Below are 20452 nucleotides of genomic sequence, written 5' to 3' on the forward strand. Positions count from 1 at the left end.
ACTTCAGATTTTGAAGTTACATAGTAATATTAATAATAATAATAATATTAACACAAATTTTTAAATCTTCAGACTATTTTATATCAAATATGAAATAATGAAATTCAGATTTGGATATAAATCCAGAGGCAATAATACCTCGTACTAACACATATATAATAAAAATTTTATTTTAATTTTCATTTTAATTTTCATACCTTCTCAAATCTTTCCCCACTTTTATTCGATCCAACAATTTTAATACGAAAAATAAAGAAAAATCATTTTAAAAATTAATTTCTCTTAAAATATTCGATCCTCTAATAATTCATCTCCGATTAAAATTTCTCGTATTCTCTGCAACAGAACGAAAATCCTGGACAGAGATTCTCAAATCCGTCTCATTATTCTTAACTATGTTTTCAATTATTTTCTCATTAACTCTCATAACTTCTCGAGTTAAAGGAATTAAGATAAGCTTTTATCCGATTTTCTAGTATTTTGCTTAATCGTATTTTATTATTTATTTACGTTTATTCGAGAACAAGACAATGCGATTTAAGTTTGTCAATTTCTCTTGGGAAATATTCATTGCATTCCTTGATGTAAAAATGCAAAATTTGACTAGATAGAATTTTACATAAATATTATATAAAACTAGTTTTTTTCTTTTTTTTTCCTTTTTTTTTTTTTCTTTAGTAATTCTTTGTTAGAGAAGAGATTATTCTTATTTATTTCGACGTCAAAGATAGTAGTAGCTGGATAATTTATTTTACTTGGTTACCAAGCATGAATATTCATGTCGTTGAGGAAAATGAAAAAAAAAAAAAATAAGAGAAGAAGATGGCGGGCGTGATGTTTTGCGAGGAAATTAATTTTGCAACTTTTACTCTCCATTCAACCGTGATAGATTTCCATCTTTTTAACATTTCTTTTTAACATTCACACTTTTTCACAACACTTATTCATTTAAAATTAATATGTATTCGCATCGATTTCGAAGAATTTTGAAATGAGATTTTCAATTATCTTGAATTTTTCAATAATTTTGTTATTTGATTTTCGAAATTAATATTGTAAATATCAACGATAGTTTTATAAATTTTTGCATATGCAATGGAATATATTTTCATAAATATGTAAATCTTTTCTATTAATTAAATATTCTTAATTCAAATGATATGTTAAATATAATAGTATATAATATCAAAAATAATATATATATATATATATATATAATAATTACAATTTGAATATTTTATTCTAAAAAAAAAAATAAATTATCTGTAAATTCTTTCTATTAATTAAATATTCTCAATACATAATATCAAAAATAATATATATATATAATAATTACAACTTGAATATTTTATTGTAAAAAAAAAAAATTATGTATTTATTATGATGAACTATACTACTTTATTACTTTTACTATTACTATACTACTTTTTATACTACTATAGTACTTTTTAATAATTTTATTTGATTTTCGAAATTAATATTGTTAAATATCAATGATAGTTTTATTAATTTTTGTATATGCAATGGAATATATTTTCACAAATATGTAAATCTTTTCTATTAATTAAATATTCTTAACTCAAATGATATTTGTTATATGTTAAATATAATAGTATATAATATTAAAAATAATATATATATGTAATTACAACTTGAATATTTTATTCTAAAAAAAATAATATATATATATGTAATATTACAACTTAATATTTTATTCTAAAAAAAAAATAAATTATCTGTAAATCCTTTCTATTAATTAAATATTCTCAGTATATAATATCAAAAATAATATATATAATAATTACAATTTGAATATTTTATTGTAAAAAAAAAAAATTATGTATTTATTATGATGAACTATGTTTTAACATAGAATTTAAGTGCTATTCGAATATGTAAAAATTGCTAAGAGAACTTTTGAAATAATTATATTTGAAATATTTGAATAATGGAAATAATAAAAAGATAATGTCAGACTAAGAATATTTCGAAATATAAAGTCTTATCTAATCAAAAACGATTTTTTCTCGTTTCAGTATTCATTCTTTGTTGGAGCCCTTATATAGTGTTCGATCTCCTTCAAGTTTTCGGATATCTGCCAAAGACCCAAACTGTCGTCGCCGTTGCCACTTTTATTCAAAGTTTAACGACTTTGAATTCAGCTGCTAATCCAATAATATATTGTCTCTTCAGCACGTCGTTTTGTAAAATTGTAAGGTAAGGTTCCAAGATACGAAAGTAAAGCTTGGTGCTTTAAGCTAAAGTACCTCTTCGAGATTTGAATATATCAAAGAATTTAAACTAAGAATAGGTCAATCGATTTCTCGAAAAAATCAAAAAATTTTAAATTCTCGAAACACTTTTGCTGATTTTTCTGATTTGAAACTTTTGAAAATTAACTAAACAATAATTTGTTTAGTTGATTTTAGTTGAAATAAAAAAATTTACGAGAATTTATATGACGATATGAATTTATTTCTATTTAAACTTGGAATTTTTGTTTTTAATTGATGTGATTTTAAAAAATAAAGCATAATATCGGTTATAAGAATCAATTAAGACCGAAATAGTTCATGTATATTTATCCAGTTTATAAATATGGAAAATTAATTAATTACTTACTTGAATACAAAAATAATTATTACTATAATTTAAAATATAGTATACATTATACAAAATATTAATTTATTTTTAGAAAGAAATACTTTCAAATAACAATATATATTAAAAAAATAAAAAAAACAAATATATATAATATTAGTTAATGTTAAAAAAGTATTTATTATATATATTATATGATATAAATTTTTTATATTATTATTATAGTGATAGTGCAATATTTTAATAATAATCGAAATTTGGATAATTGATGCTCTGTTATATTTAAAATTTTTGAATTATTTGCAAATCAAAAAAGTAATTAGTTTTATTATTGGCTAACTATAAATTTCAAGAAATTTAATAATGTTAAGATTTTGAAAAAAAACAAATAAAAAAAAGAAAAGAAATCTGAGACTTTAAGACTTTTAAAATCTCACAAATTTAAATCAAACATTTTATTTTGGAAAGATTAATAATTCAATTGTAAAAGAACAAAAAGTTTTAATATTATTTTATCTTTTATATAATTAATATAAAAAAAAACACAAACCTGTTTAAATCAAACAAAATGATTCTAATTCAACAGAAATACACAAGTGATATCATGGGTTTCTGGATGGTGTGCGACGAACCCACATCATTGTTTCGGCACTGGTGCTCCAAACAGTAGCACAAGGACGACAGTGACGACATCTTTAACGGCTCAATCTTCGAGAAGAAGCGGTCATATCGCCATGTTACATTCTAGGAAACGAGTTATGGTGTCACTGGTGTAAAAAATGAACGATGAAAAAGAAACCTGATCGCGTTTTCTTGAGTGAGATACATCTTAAATCTGCATAGAATTCTTTCATCGAAAAATTGCTCCTTTTGAGCTTCGACAAAGAGACTACGAGTATTGTTACGTCACTAAAATTATCAATGCTCCGTCTATCTTATAGACGTGGATTTCTGAAATTTTCTTTTCGATTTTTTTATCCATTCTTTTTTCTGTCTCAGGTATGCGAAAAATTACGAAAAGAGATTGGAACTCTCTGTTACAGTACAAACTATATCTTAATATCAGTGCTGTTTAGCCTGCCATTTTGCAGATAAAGAAGCTTGCGGTTAACCAAAAGAGATGCTGAAGATAAAATTAATAACAAAACTAGCCGAGAGAATGTTTAAAAATTAGGCTCTGATCCTGTTACATTGCTTTTTATCTAAAGCTTCTCGATATTGCCCGAAACTAGCCGAATATTGCTTTCGGCTATCCGAATGTTGACCGAAGTTTCACGATATTGCCCGAATGTTATTCGCGACTTCTTATCGTTCCGTACGTATAAGCAACTATTGAATAACACCAACATTCTACGTACATAATTAATATTAAAATCATAATTCAAGAGAAAAATATGAATAAAATAAGTTTTTTATGCTCACATTACATGATCAGTATTTCAAGCGAATTTGATCGCGGTATATGTTTTTTTCATCCTCTAATTAATTCTTTCAGAATCAAATTTTTTTTGTCAATTATTTATAATAGAATTGATGTTTTTGTAAAAATATAATGTATTAAAGTTTGAGACCTGTTTTACCGAAAGAAAATATATTCATTTAATAATTAATTGAAATATTATATTGATTATATGCGATATCGTGAAAAGGTTAAAATCAAAGATTGTTATAAAATTATAAATAAAAACTGAAATAGCAAATATAAATAGTTTATTAACAGTGATATACGAAAAAGTAAAGAACTTATAAAACCAAATCGATTTACTAATAAATTTTACTTTGATGAAGCTGTTAAACATTTACAAACTTGTAGGAGGATGGAGGGAACATTAGCCTGGCGAATCGATTAATGTGGAAAATGATACGCTCAAAATATACATATATGTACATATATACATAGCGAACATCAGCTTCATGTGTACATCATATACACATATGTGTCTATATACTGTACGTATGTATGTAAGCATATACATATACAAACACAAATATAAGGTGGTTCAATAACTTCTGTTACCTTGAATATCTCTTATATTTCTTTACAAAAATTGTATCTATAAGACTATAATATGTATATAATAATTTTTTCATACGTGAAAGAATAACCTGGATACATTTAAAATATGATAAAATATGATAATGTAATTATAATAAAATAAATAAATGTTAAATAAACAATTTATGTCAATTCTTAAAAAATCCTTAGTGCCTCTGAAACGGATAAATTGGGAAGCAATTTGGCCATTGTTCTATCTTTCTTAATAAAAATTTTTTATATAGAATTTTATTATTTTTCAACATTTATTGAAATACGTTGATCACTGATAATCATTTATCATATAGAATGCCTATTCCCTATCAAAAAATCCTAAGTATTTTGTAGAATTATTTTTTTTAACGAAAATATCGCAAAAAGAAAAATAATAAAAATTTCAATTTCGAAATTTTCAATTTTATCATTTTATCTACAGATAACGATAAAAATTAGATGGTCAAAGTTATCAGATCACCTTATATAAACAGACACATACGTGTAATCATAAATGTGTAATATATTCATGTATTCCATTCGCTCGTGATCATCGCGAAAACGCCCCTGCCCTCGCGAGTGCAATTTTGTGAGCGATCTACGAGAACCATAAATCAATGCCCAATATTTTTCTCGATCGATGCGCATCCCTGCGAAACATTGCAATTGTACAGCATATTCATCTTTGTATCTCTAAATGATACTGAATATCTTTATAGTATATCTATGGACTCTATTAAATGAAATTGAAAGTTCAACGATAAAGCGGATTTTCTCGTACAAAGATTCGATCATCGATGAAATTGAATAGAGAATTTAATCGACCATTTCAACTTTCGTACTGTGTATCGTGTGTTCAAATTAAATTGTACTTTATATAAGTTATGTTTAAAGAGTAATAGATGAAATTGTTTTTTAAAACTCGTTTTATTCTTTATTTATTGTATATTTTATTTAAAAAAGGAATATGTTACCATATATTTATATTTTCATCATTAAAGAATTTGTACATATTATCGAATAAATTCGTCCATGATATAAGAATGCAATATTAATATATTTTTGAACTCCTTATTTTCAGAAAATTTAATAATTTATTTATTTTTTTTTTTTTTACAATTCATTGCAGAAATAAGTGTGAAATCAATTTATGACGTAAGTAAAAAAATTTATCTTCAGTTTTTTATTTTCATATCTAACTTCTAACTTTAAGAAGCTGTATGAAATTGTAAAAATATAATCCAATTCAAGTTCAAGTTCCAATTGTTCCCGATTCAATTTTTATCGATATATTTGTGATATCTTTCTGATTAAAATAAAATCAAAAAAGAATATAATTGTATTTATTTACTTACTTGAAAAAAAATTATTATCATTTATTATTAAATTAAAGTCATTATTATATCGAATCGATAATTGCAAAATCTCTGAATTTTTTAAACCAAATCTTTTTCTTTCATTTATTAATTTTTTAAATTTATTAATTTTTCTAAGAAACAATATCTCTTTGATCTCTTTTAATCAAAAGTTTTCTCTATTTTTTTTCTAAAAATTAATATTTCTTTTAAATAATTACAAAAGTTTCTCTCTTCGATAATTACAAAACTCATAAATCTTTCTCTTTCACTGTATTTACTCTATAAGTCAATAATATATTTCCATAACCGCAAAAAATTTCAAATCAAATTAACCATCTAATATCTGTTCTTGACCAAATAATAACTACAATCAATCTTAACGCAAACAATGTTATCTCTCATCTTTGATTGCTCTAAATGTCCAATTACCGTGTTTAGATATTTAGGAAATAACTCGTGGTTGAGGAATATTACCTAGTTCATGATCGATACAATTAAATTTATTTCCAATTTACCTGCTAATTTGTCTTCAAACACTCTCCCCCTCTCTCTTCTGTTCTTTTTTTTTCTCTCTTTCTCTTCCACTCATTTTACGTAATTTCGCCCACGTCTCGAACTCGTAAATTCTTTACGAGGGCAGGCCCACGCACAAACGGACAAATCACGCGGAAGGAAGGCCGCCACTGTGCGAAATAAAATTTCTTCGCGTTTCTCCATTTCCTTTTACGGCCTATACTTGCACCGGTTATAAAATTCAACGGCATGGTGGCGCCATGATAAAGAGGGGGATCCTTTTCATCGTCTCTTATTTACTCGCTCGAAACGATTTGCAACGACGATTCCGCGAAACATAATTAATTTTAATCCAGATGCTTTTCACTTTGAACGATATCTTGCAATGTACGACAAGTTGCAAACTTTTTTTAAAAAAAAAAGACAGACAAAAGCAAAATATTTAGCAAGAAATAAATAAAGAAATTTTCTTTGAAAGAAAAATAAAAATTTTCTCTTCTTTTTGTAACAATTCTTTTTGTAAACAAGTTAAAAAGAAATTCTTGATTTATATTTTTTCGAAAGTTTTTTATTATTAAAAGAATTTTATTAGTTCTTTTTGTAGAATAGAAAATTCCAAGATTTTTATTCTTCGTCAACAAGTGCGCTCATTTTTCATCATTTTTCATATTTTAAATTATAATATTATTTTACTTTAAAGTCTTTTTATTATAAATCTGTTTATTATAAATTTTTAAGTTGATTGTTATTTATTGTATCATTCTTCTATAAACAAACAGCAATTTACAGTTCGTATTTCTTATTTTAGAAGTCTCTATTTTTGATTTTATTGGAATTTGGAATGAATGAATTTCATGTCAAACGATTTTTCATAAGAATAATTGATAAGTTCATTCGATAATTGAGGTTAAAGAACTCAAGATTCATTCATGGGCATTGTTGGTTTGATTTAAAAATTTATCATGTTTGCTGACTTAATAAAGTATTATTTTATACAAGATTTATTTTCGAAATTGTGAAATTTTTTATTACTATTTTTTACTACTATTTTTAATTTTACACTTTTAAATAGATAAAAATTGAGTTATAAAGATTTAAATTTTAGATTTATTGTTAAATAATTATTAATGTTTTTCAAATATGCAATTTTTATATTTATTTTTATATCATTATTAATATTAAATTTTCTTTCTTTTTTTAAATCATCTGTTTTTTTAATCCTCATATTGTAAAATAACATCAACAAATTATTTATATTTGATATAAAATACATTATAAGTAAAAGATTATGTTATACGTCAGTAAAAGATTAAAATCAAAATTAGAGAGAGCTTTACAATTTCGTTGTTGCAGATAAAACAATTAAATTATTCATAAGATTTTTAAAAAAATAGAATACAATTTTACAATTTTATTAACAAGAAAAAATTCTCAATCTGAAAATTCAAAAAATTATGAAATCTTAAGAATACATAATGCATATGTAGACATGAATTACACAATTTTTTTTTTCTATCCAAAATCACTTTAAGCGGATGAAATCAACCCCTAAAAATTTGATTATTTTTCGAGTTTACTTGAATACTATAAGAAATACGAAAAAAGTTTTCAGATAAAAATTGTTTCTTTTCATTTTCATTATTCTGTGGTAAAATTGTTTATAACAAAAAAATTAATAATTTTATTTAAATTTGTTTTTCAATTCAAAATAAATATTTTTTGTTTTTAAATACAGCTTTCTTATATTACTAACTTTTATTATTGAATTTTCATTAATTTTTTGAATTTCCAAAAGAGGAAGAGAATCTTTTCTTGTAAGAATAATAAAAATTTGATTCAACAAATATATCTTATCATAATTAAAATATTTAATTAATTGTTACTGATTTTTTTTTTTATATTTATGAAAACCAATTGATAAAACAATTTATATTAATAATATTATAACACAAATATTAAATTTTATATATATAGTTATATATAAATATTCAACTTGCATAATTTCAAGCTTTAAATTCAATATTATTATTTCATATTTAGTTACATATTATAAATTATAAATGGTTCCACGAATTCGCGAAATTGGACACTTCATACGCAATTTAACTAAAATTTCGAGGACATTAATAAATTGATATAGAAGATTAATTTTAAATAAGAGAAAAAAAAAAAAAAAACGAAAAATTTTCAAGAATCTCACGTTTTCAGGTAACATCAACTCAAAGTAAAACAAGACGTAATACCTTTGATGTTATTATAACTGACAAGTCTTTTCGAAGAAGATACACTTTTTATAAATTTTCATCCGCTTTCATCTTGCTTATATCATAAAAAAGTTACATAAAGTTATCAACAAATATTCGATAAAATATAGTGTCTCACAAAGTATTTGAATAAAAAGGAAAATTTATCTTTTCTTTAAAATTTTTATTCGAACGAGGATATAGAATCTCACGCATCATCTACTGCGTAATAGCGCAAACATTGCACTTCACAAACATGAAAAGATTAAAACCGATGTGTTATAGAACTAAGAAGAAATCAAAACCAATATTTATTTTTTTTTTCAAAATATTGGTATTTTAAATTATTTATATTATTTTCAATTATTTTGAAAATAAATTATAATAATAATTTATATTTAATAAATATAATAATTATTTATATGAATTAATTATTAATAATTTATATTATAATAATTTATTTAAATATTTTTATAAAAATATAATCTCATTTTAATATTATTTTATCATTTCAAATCAATTAAATAAATTTCGCATATTTGCATAATAAAGTTCAATATATTAATAAGCAAAAAAAAAAAAAACAAAATTTGAATTTGTCTCTTGCATAATTAACAAAAATATAAATTTCGAATATTTTTGCTGATTAACTGTATTTACATAAAATAATTCTCATATCGTGCACAAACTAACTCCTCACTGTTATAACATCAAACAAATAACGAGCAAGTAACGATTACTCGAGGCAATCAGGGAAAATTTCAGAGTATCAGGATCGTTGTCTTTCGTTCATGAAACATTTCTTTTCATTCTACTTTTTAAAAAATACCTTTCACGATATTATGTAAAAACAAAAAAGGAAAAAAGAAATCATCATTTCTTGTGATCCAGGTCGCAGTGGACCTGCTGATCCAATTTCAAACACCCTCTAGCACCCCTTTATTTATCGACAATAGTACAATCGTCGAGAATCTCTCAACATGTCTTGCGTACATTATCAGCAATCAAATCCATCGAAGGAGAGAAGTTACTTCGATGGCCAATACAGTAATCGTTACAATTTACCTCCGCAATATACACCGCGATCTGACAATTATAGAAATGCTACGTATCGTGACTTCGTGTCCGAGGCAGCCAATTCATTACGTAAGCATCAATTATGTTTCAAGGTTTGAATGAAAAAAAAATCTTTGATTAATAATTTAACTCTTTCGAGATGAATTTTATAATGGTTTTGGCAGATTTGATATAATTACAATCGCACGAAATACATATAAATAGGTTAAAATTGAATCTGAATTTTCAAAATGGAATTATTATTTTGTTAGAAAAAATTGTAATAAATTTAAAATCCTCGAAAGAGTTAACAGTAAAATTTTTGAGAGTATTCTTTATAAATGGATTTTTCTGGAATTTTCAATCTTGTTACCCATTGATAGTAAAAAATAGTCTCGAAAATTTCTCAAGTAGATTTGGATTCTATGATTATAATGAAATTGCGAATTTTTATACAAATATATTTTTCATGTGTTATTTTTATTTTAAAATTTTATTTTAAAATATTAATTTTATTTGTATAATATTATGAACAAATTTAATTATATTTCGAATAAAATTATTAGTTATGATATAATATGAAATATTATAATATTGAAAGAATATTTGTAAATATATTTTGAATATATATACGATATATTTTATATATATTAATTAAATATTTCAACTTTTTTAGCTGTATAAAAATCTGTAATTAAAAGTCCTAATTAATTTAATAATCATTAATCATAGATAATTATACTTTTGATTGATTGAGTCAATAACTTATTTGTAATATGATTTGTAATAAATGTACATATATTTTTCGAAATATGTACATTTTTTTTAAAAATAATACATATTTATTATTTATATATTTTTGAAATATATTTAGAATAAAGGATTTACTTTAATAAAATAAATTTTATTTACTTTAATAAAATACAGTCTATAACTTTTAATACAATCTTCATTTCAAACAATTTATTTAATAATCTTTATATACTTTTGGTATATTTATTATTATAGAATATATTATGTAGAATAATTAAAAATAACAACAACATGATATATAAAATTCTTTTTATCACATAAAATGATATATAAAATTCTTTTTATCATATAAAATTCTTTTTATTAATCAAGAATATTTAAAATACATAAATAAATTGTATATCAATGTATAAAATAGTTTAAATATCATTATTTCCAAAATTTAAAAATTTGATAAAGTAATTTTTCAATCTTCTAGAAAATTTATTGTTAATTATTTCAATTAAATATTATTTGAAAAACTTCATCAGATTTTGTTTTCTCTGTATTTTATTTTTATTATATCATATGTATAATAAATATACATATCAAGTATTCAAATAATTACAAATTAATTGATCAATGGATTATTAATAAATACAAAATAAATTACAAGATTACCAGATTACTCTATGATGATTACTCGATTAATGATTATGATTATTATGCTCACCTTCAATTTGCTCGCTTAATTCTGTTACATTCAAAATAATAAAATTATTATTAATATGAAAAATATATTACACTTGAATTAATTATTTTTTTCATTTTTGCAATTTGTAATCTCAGGTTATTGTACCACAGGATGGAGAGATTTAGACTTTCAAGGAAATCACGAAGGATTCAAAGAAACTCCGACATCAGGTAAAATAGTTAATAAAGTTTTCTCAAAAAAAAATTTACGATGCGAGCGCCTCCCTTTGTGGGTGAAGATATAAAAACACTAAAAATGTGTGAGCACGTATGATCCATTTGACGCTTTAAACATATCAACTACTGTATGTGTTGCTTATATTCCTGTTTTCGATTATTTATGTGATGTATCATAGTATTTAAAATATTTTTTCACATGTTGCTTTTGACGTGATTAATAAAAATTTTTTTTTGATTTATGATAACTTTAATTGAAAATTTTATTATAAAAAAGTTATTCATCGTGATGTACAGAGTCGATTAATTTTTGAAATCTATTGTACCTCAAAAGGTACAAACGTAAGTTTTTATCAAGTTATAGATATATTTTTAACAAAATTCTTAATTGAAAATTTTTATTACAAACGAATCTCACTAATGATAATATATATTATAGAATTCATTAACGTTTGGAGTTTAAACATTAACCTCAAAAAATTATACAAACATAAATTTCTATTAAATTATACATATCTTTTGTAATGTTTAACAATATTATTTAAAAATTTTTTTCTAATCGTATATATTAATGATGATGTTTCGAATAATTTGATTATCGAAGTTCAAAAATAGATTCTTATGAAGTTATTGTTATGAAGAACAATTTTTAGAACATAGTATAATTTTTGAAATATTTTTTCAGATACAATGCTTTTGACAACAAATTATCTATAATAAAATTATAATATATAATGATATCTATATTATAATTATTGATATTATCTATATTATATTATATTATAATTATGCGAAAAATAATTAATTTAATGATGATGAATAATTGATAAATTAATAAGTAACATAACCTCAAGAAAAAGATATAATTTCTTCTAACATTTTATAGTTGTATTATATACGATTCTATTTAAAAATTTTTTAAATATATAAAATATTAAAAATTTTCATTTATTTTGTTAGGAAGAATTGAACCATCTTATGGAGATACTCGATTACAAGTAGGAAGGACTGCACCGATCTATAAGCAGGAGACAACAAAACATGGGGATGCGACCGTGATGGAGAAGATACAAACGAAAATGAAATTCCTCGAGGATAGCAATATTGTGATGCAGACGCGTAATCAAAATCTTATCACCGAGAACAAAGCCCTCACGGCTCAGTGAGTATATTAATACGCGGACAATGGACAAATCTTAATCAATATTCTTCTGGTTTGCATCTGAATATACGAATCAATTGAAAAAAAAAAAAAAAAAAAAAAAAGAAAAAAGAAAGAAAGAAAAAAATCGAAAAACACAAGACTTCGTTCTCTTCTGCTTCGTTTTTATTTGCATTAACTATAAATTTTTTAACTAAAAATTATATCATTAACTATAAATTTTCTCTATTCTTCAGAAACATTTTTATCATTAATTTTATTATATAGGATATTAATATAATTGTAAAATGAAGATTGAGTCTAAAGATCAAAACAAATGTAAAAATTAATATCGATAAAAAAATATCGATTAAAGTTTATTTATTAAATTATGATTATGAATGTTTATGCATTATAATTAAAGAAGCGAAAGTTAAATAAATATTTAATTCGTCCTCTACTATCGTAATAAATATTTTATTTTTGATATTTTACATATTTTTGCATATTATGTCTTAAATTAATTTTTTTTATATCTATTATAAATATATAAAATTCATAGTTATGAATAAGTGAATAAGTGAAATTAATTCGAGCTTAAGAAATGATTAATTTTGCATGAAATAATCTGAGAATCATTAAATATATTGAATTTAATTGATAATTGATTGATTTATTTTCATATTAAAACAATATTATTAAATCTTTGAATAGGAACACAATTTAAAAACCTCATTAACAATTTTTCATTAATAACGAAATCTCTTTGAGCACATTATTCATATTTTAAAATCTACATAAAAAAGAAGACGATGAATCATGTTTCTTGATTATCATTATTTCATATTTAAATCTTATGCAATATTACCATCTCTAAATTTCATTTTGATTCTAAGCTTAACGATCAATAATTAAATATTTTTTTTTTTTTTAGTATTTTATTACTAAATAGCAATATTTTCTCTCCGAGAATCGAGAGAAAATAGCGTTGAATAATCTTTAATCCTAATTATTCTTCTTTTGTTAGATTAAAAGAGGAACGGAGTGAGATAAAAAGATTAGAGAAGAGGCTGACTTTGCTTCGAGAGGAGCTCGATTTTGAAAGATCAAAGATTGAGGAAATGAAGAAAGAAGCAGAAGATGGAGTACGAATGTCTAAAAGCGGTTTGATTTCTTCTAGAAATTACATTTCAGTATGATCTTTCAGAAAAAAATGTCAATGGGTAGAACTACCGAAACATCAACTACGAATATCATACATAAGGCTGATCGTGGAGTGCAAGTCTGGGCAGTATGCATGGGTTGTCAAAGAAAATTAGAAAGTTGTGAGAAACAACCTCCTACTGTCACAATTACGAAGTAAATACGTTATCTTTTATGTCGTTATTCTCCTTTTTGTATTCAATAATGCATTTGTTCAAACAATTCGAAGTATATTAAAGAAAAGATGAAACAATTGGTTTTAAATAATGTTCATATAGTAGAAATATATCTCAAATCTAGCTTTGAATTGTTTGAGTAATTTTTTATTTTGAACATAGTATTATAAATGAAATAATAATTGCCAAGAACAATTGTGCAATTCTCAACATTTTTAATTTTTAAATATATATTTATAATTTTAACAATATATATAACAACTGATTAATTTCAAGCATAATTTTAATATCAAAAATTAACAAAATATATTTTTATGTTTATAGAAAAATATAATAATTCGAATATTTGAAAAGTGAGAAAATAATAAAATAATTAAAGAATTATATGAAAAGATAAATAAGTATCTAAGCACATATATTAATGCCATAATGCTGCTAGTACTGTTTCACTGATAATCATTATTCTCAAGTGTTCACATTTTTAAAATGATATAATTACAATAGATCAGAATTAGAAGTATTGGAAAAGGATATGCAAACTCTTCGAGATACCATAATTGCACGAGAGGAAGCATGGGATAAGGCAATGGAACGAGAACATAATTATAGACAACAGTTGACAAGATTAACCACAGAGACGATCACAGCTCGTCATCTTTCGGAAACACGTAACGAGGAACTCAAAATTGCGACAAACACATTATTGGTAATGGTGTTAAGATTCATTAAATGCATGATCTGTAAATTACGTATATTTTATAAATGCACATCATGATTTATACGTTATAATTTATTTAATTTTTATTTATTTTTATTTTAAATAGTTATAATTTACTTAATTTTTATTTCTTTTTTTATAAAAATTCCATTATTGATACATATTGATGAAGTTGTGATTAAAATAAAATCGAACATAATAATAAATAATTTTAAAAATAATAAAAAGAATAGATAAATAAGTATAAGTTTATTGAATATAAATATAAAATGTAGTTAATGATCATGTGGCGTTACATACATAGTCCTATATCTTCTATATGATTAATATTCCTATATGATTAATATATGATAATATTATATTGATAAAAAAAAAAGCAGTATTGTATTTATTTATATTATTCATATTCATGTAATAAATAAATTAACTAAAAATTTAGAATTTTTATGTAACATAAAAACATTGACTATAATATGTATATTAATAATTCGAAATAATCAATCATGTTTAATTCAATTTCAGGAGAAGGAATCAGAGTTGAAGTCATTACAGAAGGACAACTTGTATCTGAACAAATTAATCGCGAAACTGTACAATTACCAAAGGTGAACAATATCACTTTATTTCTCTTATATCGAGAGTAGACACAATTTTATGCTCGTTAAACTTCAATTACAACTTCAATTTCCTCTAATGTCGAGAACTTCTGACAATTAATTTCTTGAAATAACACGATGCAATAAGGTAAAAAAAATAAAGAAGAAACGAAATATAAATCAACAAGAATATTCGTTAGAACAATAAACAGAGCATGAACAAGAAAAAGCGAATAAAAAAAAAAAAATCGCACGACATAGAGTCATTCTCACTTTTTGTCAGAGAATATAACATAATATAGTAATCCTTATCGGTTAAAGCGGGATACACTCTCCGCATTTTAGTCGTTTCATTAGCGAAACGTTCTCCGGAATGTACCGTCGAGAATGTCGCTTCTTCGTAACGAGAAGAGCGAGCTTTTCTCTTTGCGCCAGACAGTCGAAGATTTCCCTTCGCTTGTCTCTTCCTACGTGCAATAATAATTTTCTATATGTATAGCATAATTTTAAGACATTAATTCCTTAATATTTGTGGCCAAGTCTTGCATGAGAAATACAATTGTAATTTAATTATTTATTTGTTTTTATGATAATTTCTGTGAATTCAAAAATTACAATATATATTATTGTGTATATATATATTGTGTATATATATATATATAGCTATATAACGTGATCCGAAAATTAAGACATTAATTTAAGACATTAATAATTAATTTCATATCTTACGTAATAAATGATACAATTTATATAAATATAATTTACAGTAATAGTATTATACGTAATTAATTAGTAATTAATTACGTATAAGTAATTAATTAATATAAGTAATTAATTAACATAATAAATAGTTTAATTTATTTTTCTTTATCATCATTTTTATAATTTATGTAGAAAAATTGCGATATATATTATTGTCTATAAATACAATGAAATTTCTATATTTTCTAAATTCAATTGGTTACATTAGAATCAGTTTTAGAAATTTTGTCATTCTGTTTAATATTTTTTTGTTCTTTCTTTTATCTATTCCTTATTTATTACTCATTTATCCATTCCTTTTATTTCTTCTTTCAAAAAAATCTTTTACAATAATATCTTAAAAACTGTGATGTTAAATTAAATTTTAATTTATCTGATTATAAATTTTAAATGGTAAAATTGGGTAATAAAAATTATTTAATTGCTTAATGAAAAATTAAAATAAGTTAAAAAATAATCATAAGTTATCTATATATTTTGCAAAATGAGAGAGAAACAATTTAAAGAAAGAAAGAAAAATTATTGTAATATGATAAACTAATTATTTTAAAAAAGAGTTAAATTTATGATATAAAAAAAATAATCTATTACTTATATCAACTTATATAAGTAAATTAATATCTGATATCACAAGGAATAAATGATTTTTTTATGATTTATTTTATAATTTTTTTTTATCATTTTTTTTTTAATTTTATTAAAATAATTTTACCATCTTATATATATATTATTGATTGGAGTTACATTTTTTGGCATGTACGTTTAAAAATTTAATATTTATTATCAAAGATATTGCATGATTCATTTTGTCATCTTTTCGATAAAAATAAATTTCTATTTAAATTTTTATTTATTTATTAACTTCTTTGAAATTGAAAAATCAATTCTATTTTTTTATTTTTTTTTTGTAGTTGAAAAAAAATTCTATATTTATCTAATTCGATATTCGTCTGTTCTTTAAAGATAAATTAATTAGAACTACCAAACAAATTAAATTGATTGGTTATATTTTTTTGTTTCCGCAATTATAAAATTAAAATTATAAATAGTATAAGTACTTTTAAACTAAATTAATATTGTTTTATTTAAATAGAAATATAACTGTACATATATATAATATGTAATTAAATTATATTATAATATGTAATTATTTTCATAATAATATAATTCTATATATGTAGATATGTATATTTATATTTATATCTGTATTATAAGATGATAATTTTGATAAGTATAAAATGATAAGTATATTAATGATAAGTATAAAAATTCTATTAAATTTGTATTATGGATAAGAGAGTCTTTTTGTTACAATAATTTCCCAATCAATGATATTATTTAATTAATAAGTTATAAATTATTAAATTATAAATTATAGGTTATATATACAATAATATATATTATGTATATATAATATGTCGAAAATCTTATACAGAATTGTATTGGCATTAAATATTCATTCATATTTCATAATCAATTTTACAAATGAAAAATATGATTTGATATTTATTTTTGCATTATATAATATTTACATTATATCAAAAATACAAATCAATTTTTTCATCAAATTGCATAAAGTTTGTTAATGAAGAAAATGAAATCAAGTAAACATAAATTATAAATAAAATTATAAAATAAGAATTTTATAACCTACAATTTATAATCTATTTGTTTATATACTTAATATTGTTGGTTCATAAATTATTTTACAAATACAAAAGAATCTTATTTATCCAACTATTTATGATCGATGTTTAATCCTTTTTCTTAATCTCTTCTCTTATATAAAAACATTACAACAAAATTTTTGAAAATTACTTTTCGAAAATATTTCTTAAAAGTGCTCTGAGAATGAAAATTATTTTTTAATTATTCTGAATATCAACTTATGCAAAATATTAAACTTTCTTAAATATATATTTGCTCTTATATCAAAATATATTACATCTGTTATTATCGTTATAATTTATTATTATAAAAAAATTTGAAATATTTTAGCATATTAATGAAAATTTAGCGAAGAAAGTTAATGGGTTAAATATGAACATCGATTAATGCAGCCTTTCGGAGTATTTTATTTCTTGGAAGAGACACCAATATTTCTTTTATAAAAGGACTGTTTGACTTGTAATTACAGGGGACAAGAGGGATGTCAAAGGAACATTTTGGCAGCTGAATTAAATGAGAAAGATCAAAGATTTATCGAAGAAATCATTCGACGAATAAATGGGAAAAGTAAGCAGAAACCAAAATCAAAAAGTTGCTGTTCGGAGAAAACACCACATTGTTGCTCTCATCAATCTACTCCTCGTGAGAAGACTTCAAGATCCGCAAAAGATCAGACAGGTTATTCGAAAGAAATGAAACGGTAATGGTGACTTTATATAAAAGTCTTTTACAACATCAAAATCTTTTATTGAAAATGAAAAATCATAAATTTGTACATATAAAAAAAAATTTTTAAGGACAAACTAAGTTTTAATTTCGTTAAATAATTATTTTTTATTATTTTAATCACCATTTAATCATACAATGTATACACACTTTACAAGAAAAATATTTATGAAAAAAAGAATTACATTTCTAATATGTATAATAGTACATATGATAATACATATATTTATATTTTCTATATTATCGACTGTTGAAATATTACTATTGATTAATTAAAAACAAATCTTTAAAATAATTTTAAAAATATTGAAAATTATAATATTTAAATATTTAAATTAAATTTTTTTTCATAGATTATATATTTGCATAATTTTTTTTTTTGATTGATGCTACGTGATAAAATTCGAACAATGTATGCGTGACTTTATCAATTTTTGATTTATGTGTTTTTTGATCATATCTAACTAACATCATGTTATAAACGATTTTTTATCTTAAATTTTATTTTTACATATCCTTTCATTTTGATTTTTAGCTGTTTATTTCAGACATTTTGCAATATTACATTGATGACAAGACTTTTACTTCAAAACTAATTTTCAAGATATCAATTTAATTAACAGTGTAGATTTCCACTTTCTTATTCTTTAGTTTGTTTAATTTCGGTTGTTATAATAAAATATAATAGAAGAAAATTCTTTATATGATGATAGAGAAAACTTTATATATCATTTTATATATCAAAATAAAGATCAAGAATCATCGGTACAGACTAAATATCTTTTATATTTGTATCTGTGATTCTTGTGTTGATGAACAATATTATTTTTTGTTTATTTTATATCTATTGTTTATTATTAAGTCGATAATATAGAAATCCTTATGACTAAATCAAAATATCAAAGACCGATAATAAATATTAATTCAACACAGAATATGCTTTTGCAATTGCAATGCTTTTTCTTAGGAATTTAGGGATCACTGTAGATATGTGCATATAAAATATATTTACATGTAAAAATTAATTTTTTACAAATTTATTTTTTTTAGTATTTAACTTGTGGCGCTATCTTTTATGACCAAACTTGTCACACATTATTACCAACAGAAAAGAATTTGAGTATGCTCTTTAACTATCATCTCTTGTTTAAATGTTAAACTTTTTTTATATATAATCATCGATAGTGAATTCAATAAATCCAATATTTTATAAAACTTTATATTCTAAACATTGATCACATAAAAATTCATGGTGTTTTACGTTTTTACATTTTTTTTACTATGACTATCGTAAAAATTATATGAATTATCAAATATAAAATAAATAAATAGTTAACGAAATTCTCATTTATTAAAAATTTGAAATATTAAAAATAATGTTCAAATAATATTAAAATATTAAAAATAATGTACTTTACAATATTCGGATTAAAGAAAAGCAATACAAAAATTAATATTTTATATTGTTTTTTAATATAATTATACAATGAAGTTCAAATAATTGCTCTCAATACTCTATTACTCAGAATATAATATTATTTATAATAGTTTTAACAAATTTTTTTAAAAATAATTTCATTTCATTCAAAACATTTTACTACAATTTAATATTAATAATTATATAAATTTTATATTCAAAATATAAACTATCCAAATAATAACCATCATATACAAATGTATAGCAATTATGCAATAAATTTTCAAAATTATTTATTTAGTATTTTTTATAATTCACCCTTTTTTTATTATATTTATTTTTTGTTATTATTTATGCTGCTGGTAATAAGTAATTACTCGATATTTCCTTGATGGAAGAAATATTTAGAATCATTTCTTCTATATGCATAAATTTCATTCGATGTAATAAAACGTCTATTTTCATAATAAAATCGAAATATCAAAATGTTGATCCTTTTTCATAGTATTTTTTACCTATTTTATTTTTTAAAAAAAATTCAAAACTCTAGAACAAATAGCATAATGTGTAAATCATCAATTTT

At 22.3% G+C, this 20452-nt stretch overlaps 2 protein-coding genes across 3 annotated transcripts in view; both read left to right on the top strand.

Annotated features, from left to right (window-relative positions):
• Positions 1–4553, top strand: part of LOC122717738 (cardioacceleratory peptide receptor) — an 86797-nt gene extending 82244 nt beyond the window's left edge. For both annotated transcript variants that reach the window (XM_043942107.1, XM_043942108.1), the window contains 2 exons: positions 2037–2217; positions 3188–4553. In XM_043942107.1, coding sequence (XP_043798042.1) covers positions 2037–2217; positions 3188–3377 — 371 coding nt within the window. In that variant the 3' untranslated portion in view covers positions 3378–4553. The remainder of the gene's footprint in view (positions 1–2036; positions 2218–3187) is intronic.
• Positions 4554–9724: 5171 nt separating this feature from the next.
• On the top strand, positions 9725–18430 carry LOC122717714. The gene is made up of 8 exons (XM_043942047.1): positions 9725–9844; positions 11378–11456; positions 12423–12624; positions 13631–13748; positions 13811–13962; positions 14487–14688; positions 15223–15305; positions 18196–18430. Exons 1-8 carry the CDS (start codon positions 9725–9727, stop codon positions 18428–18430), a joined length of 1191 nt encoding a protein of 396 aa, XP_043797982.1.
• Positions 18431–20452: the final 2022 nt, after the last annotated feature.

Source organism: Apis laboriosa, unplaced genomic scaffold, assembly GCF_014066325.1.
Source record: "Apis laboriosa isolate Shangri-la unplaced genomic scaffold, ASM1406632v1 scaffold56_cov145, whole genome shotgun sequence".
Lineage (NCBI taxonomy): Eukaryota > Metazoa > Arthropoda > Insecta > Hymenoptera > Apidae > Apis > Apis laboriosa.

Coding starts and splice junctions, on each gene's coding strand:
- LOC122717714 (XM_043942047.1), top strand. CDS start 9,725: ATGTCTTGCGTACATTATCAGCAATCAAATCCATCGAAGGAGAGAAGT. Junction 13,963..14,486: donor CCTACTGTCACAATTACGAA/GTAAATACGTTA, acceptor TAATTACAATAG/ATCAGAATTAGAAGTATTGG. Junction 15,306..18,195: donor AAACTGTACAATTACCAAAG/GTGAACAATATC, acceptor TTGTAATTACAG/GGGACAAGAGGGATGTCAAA.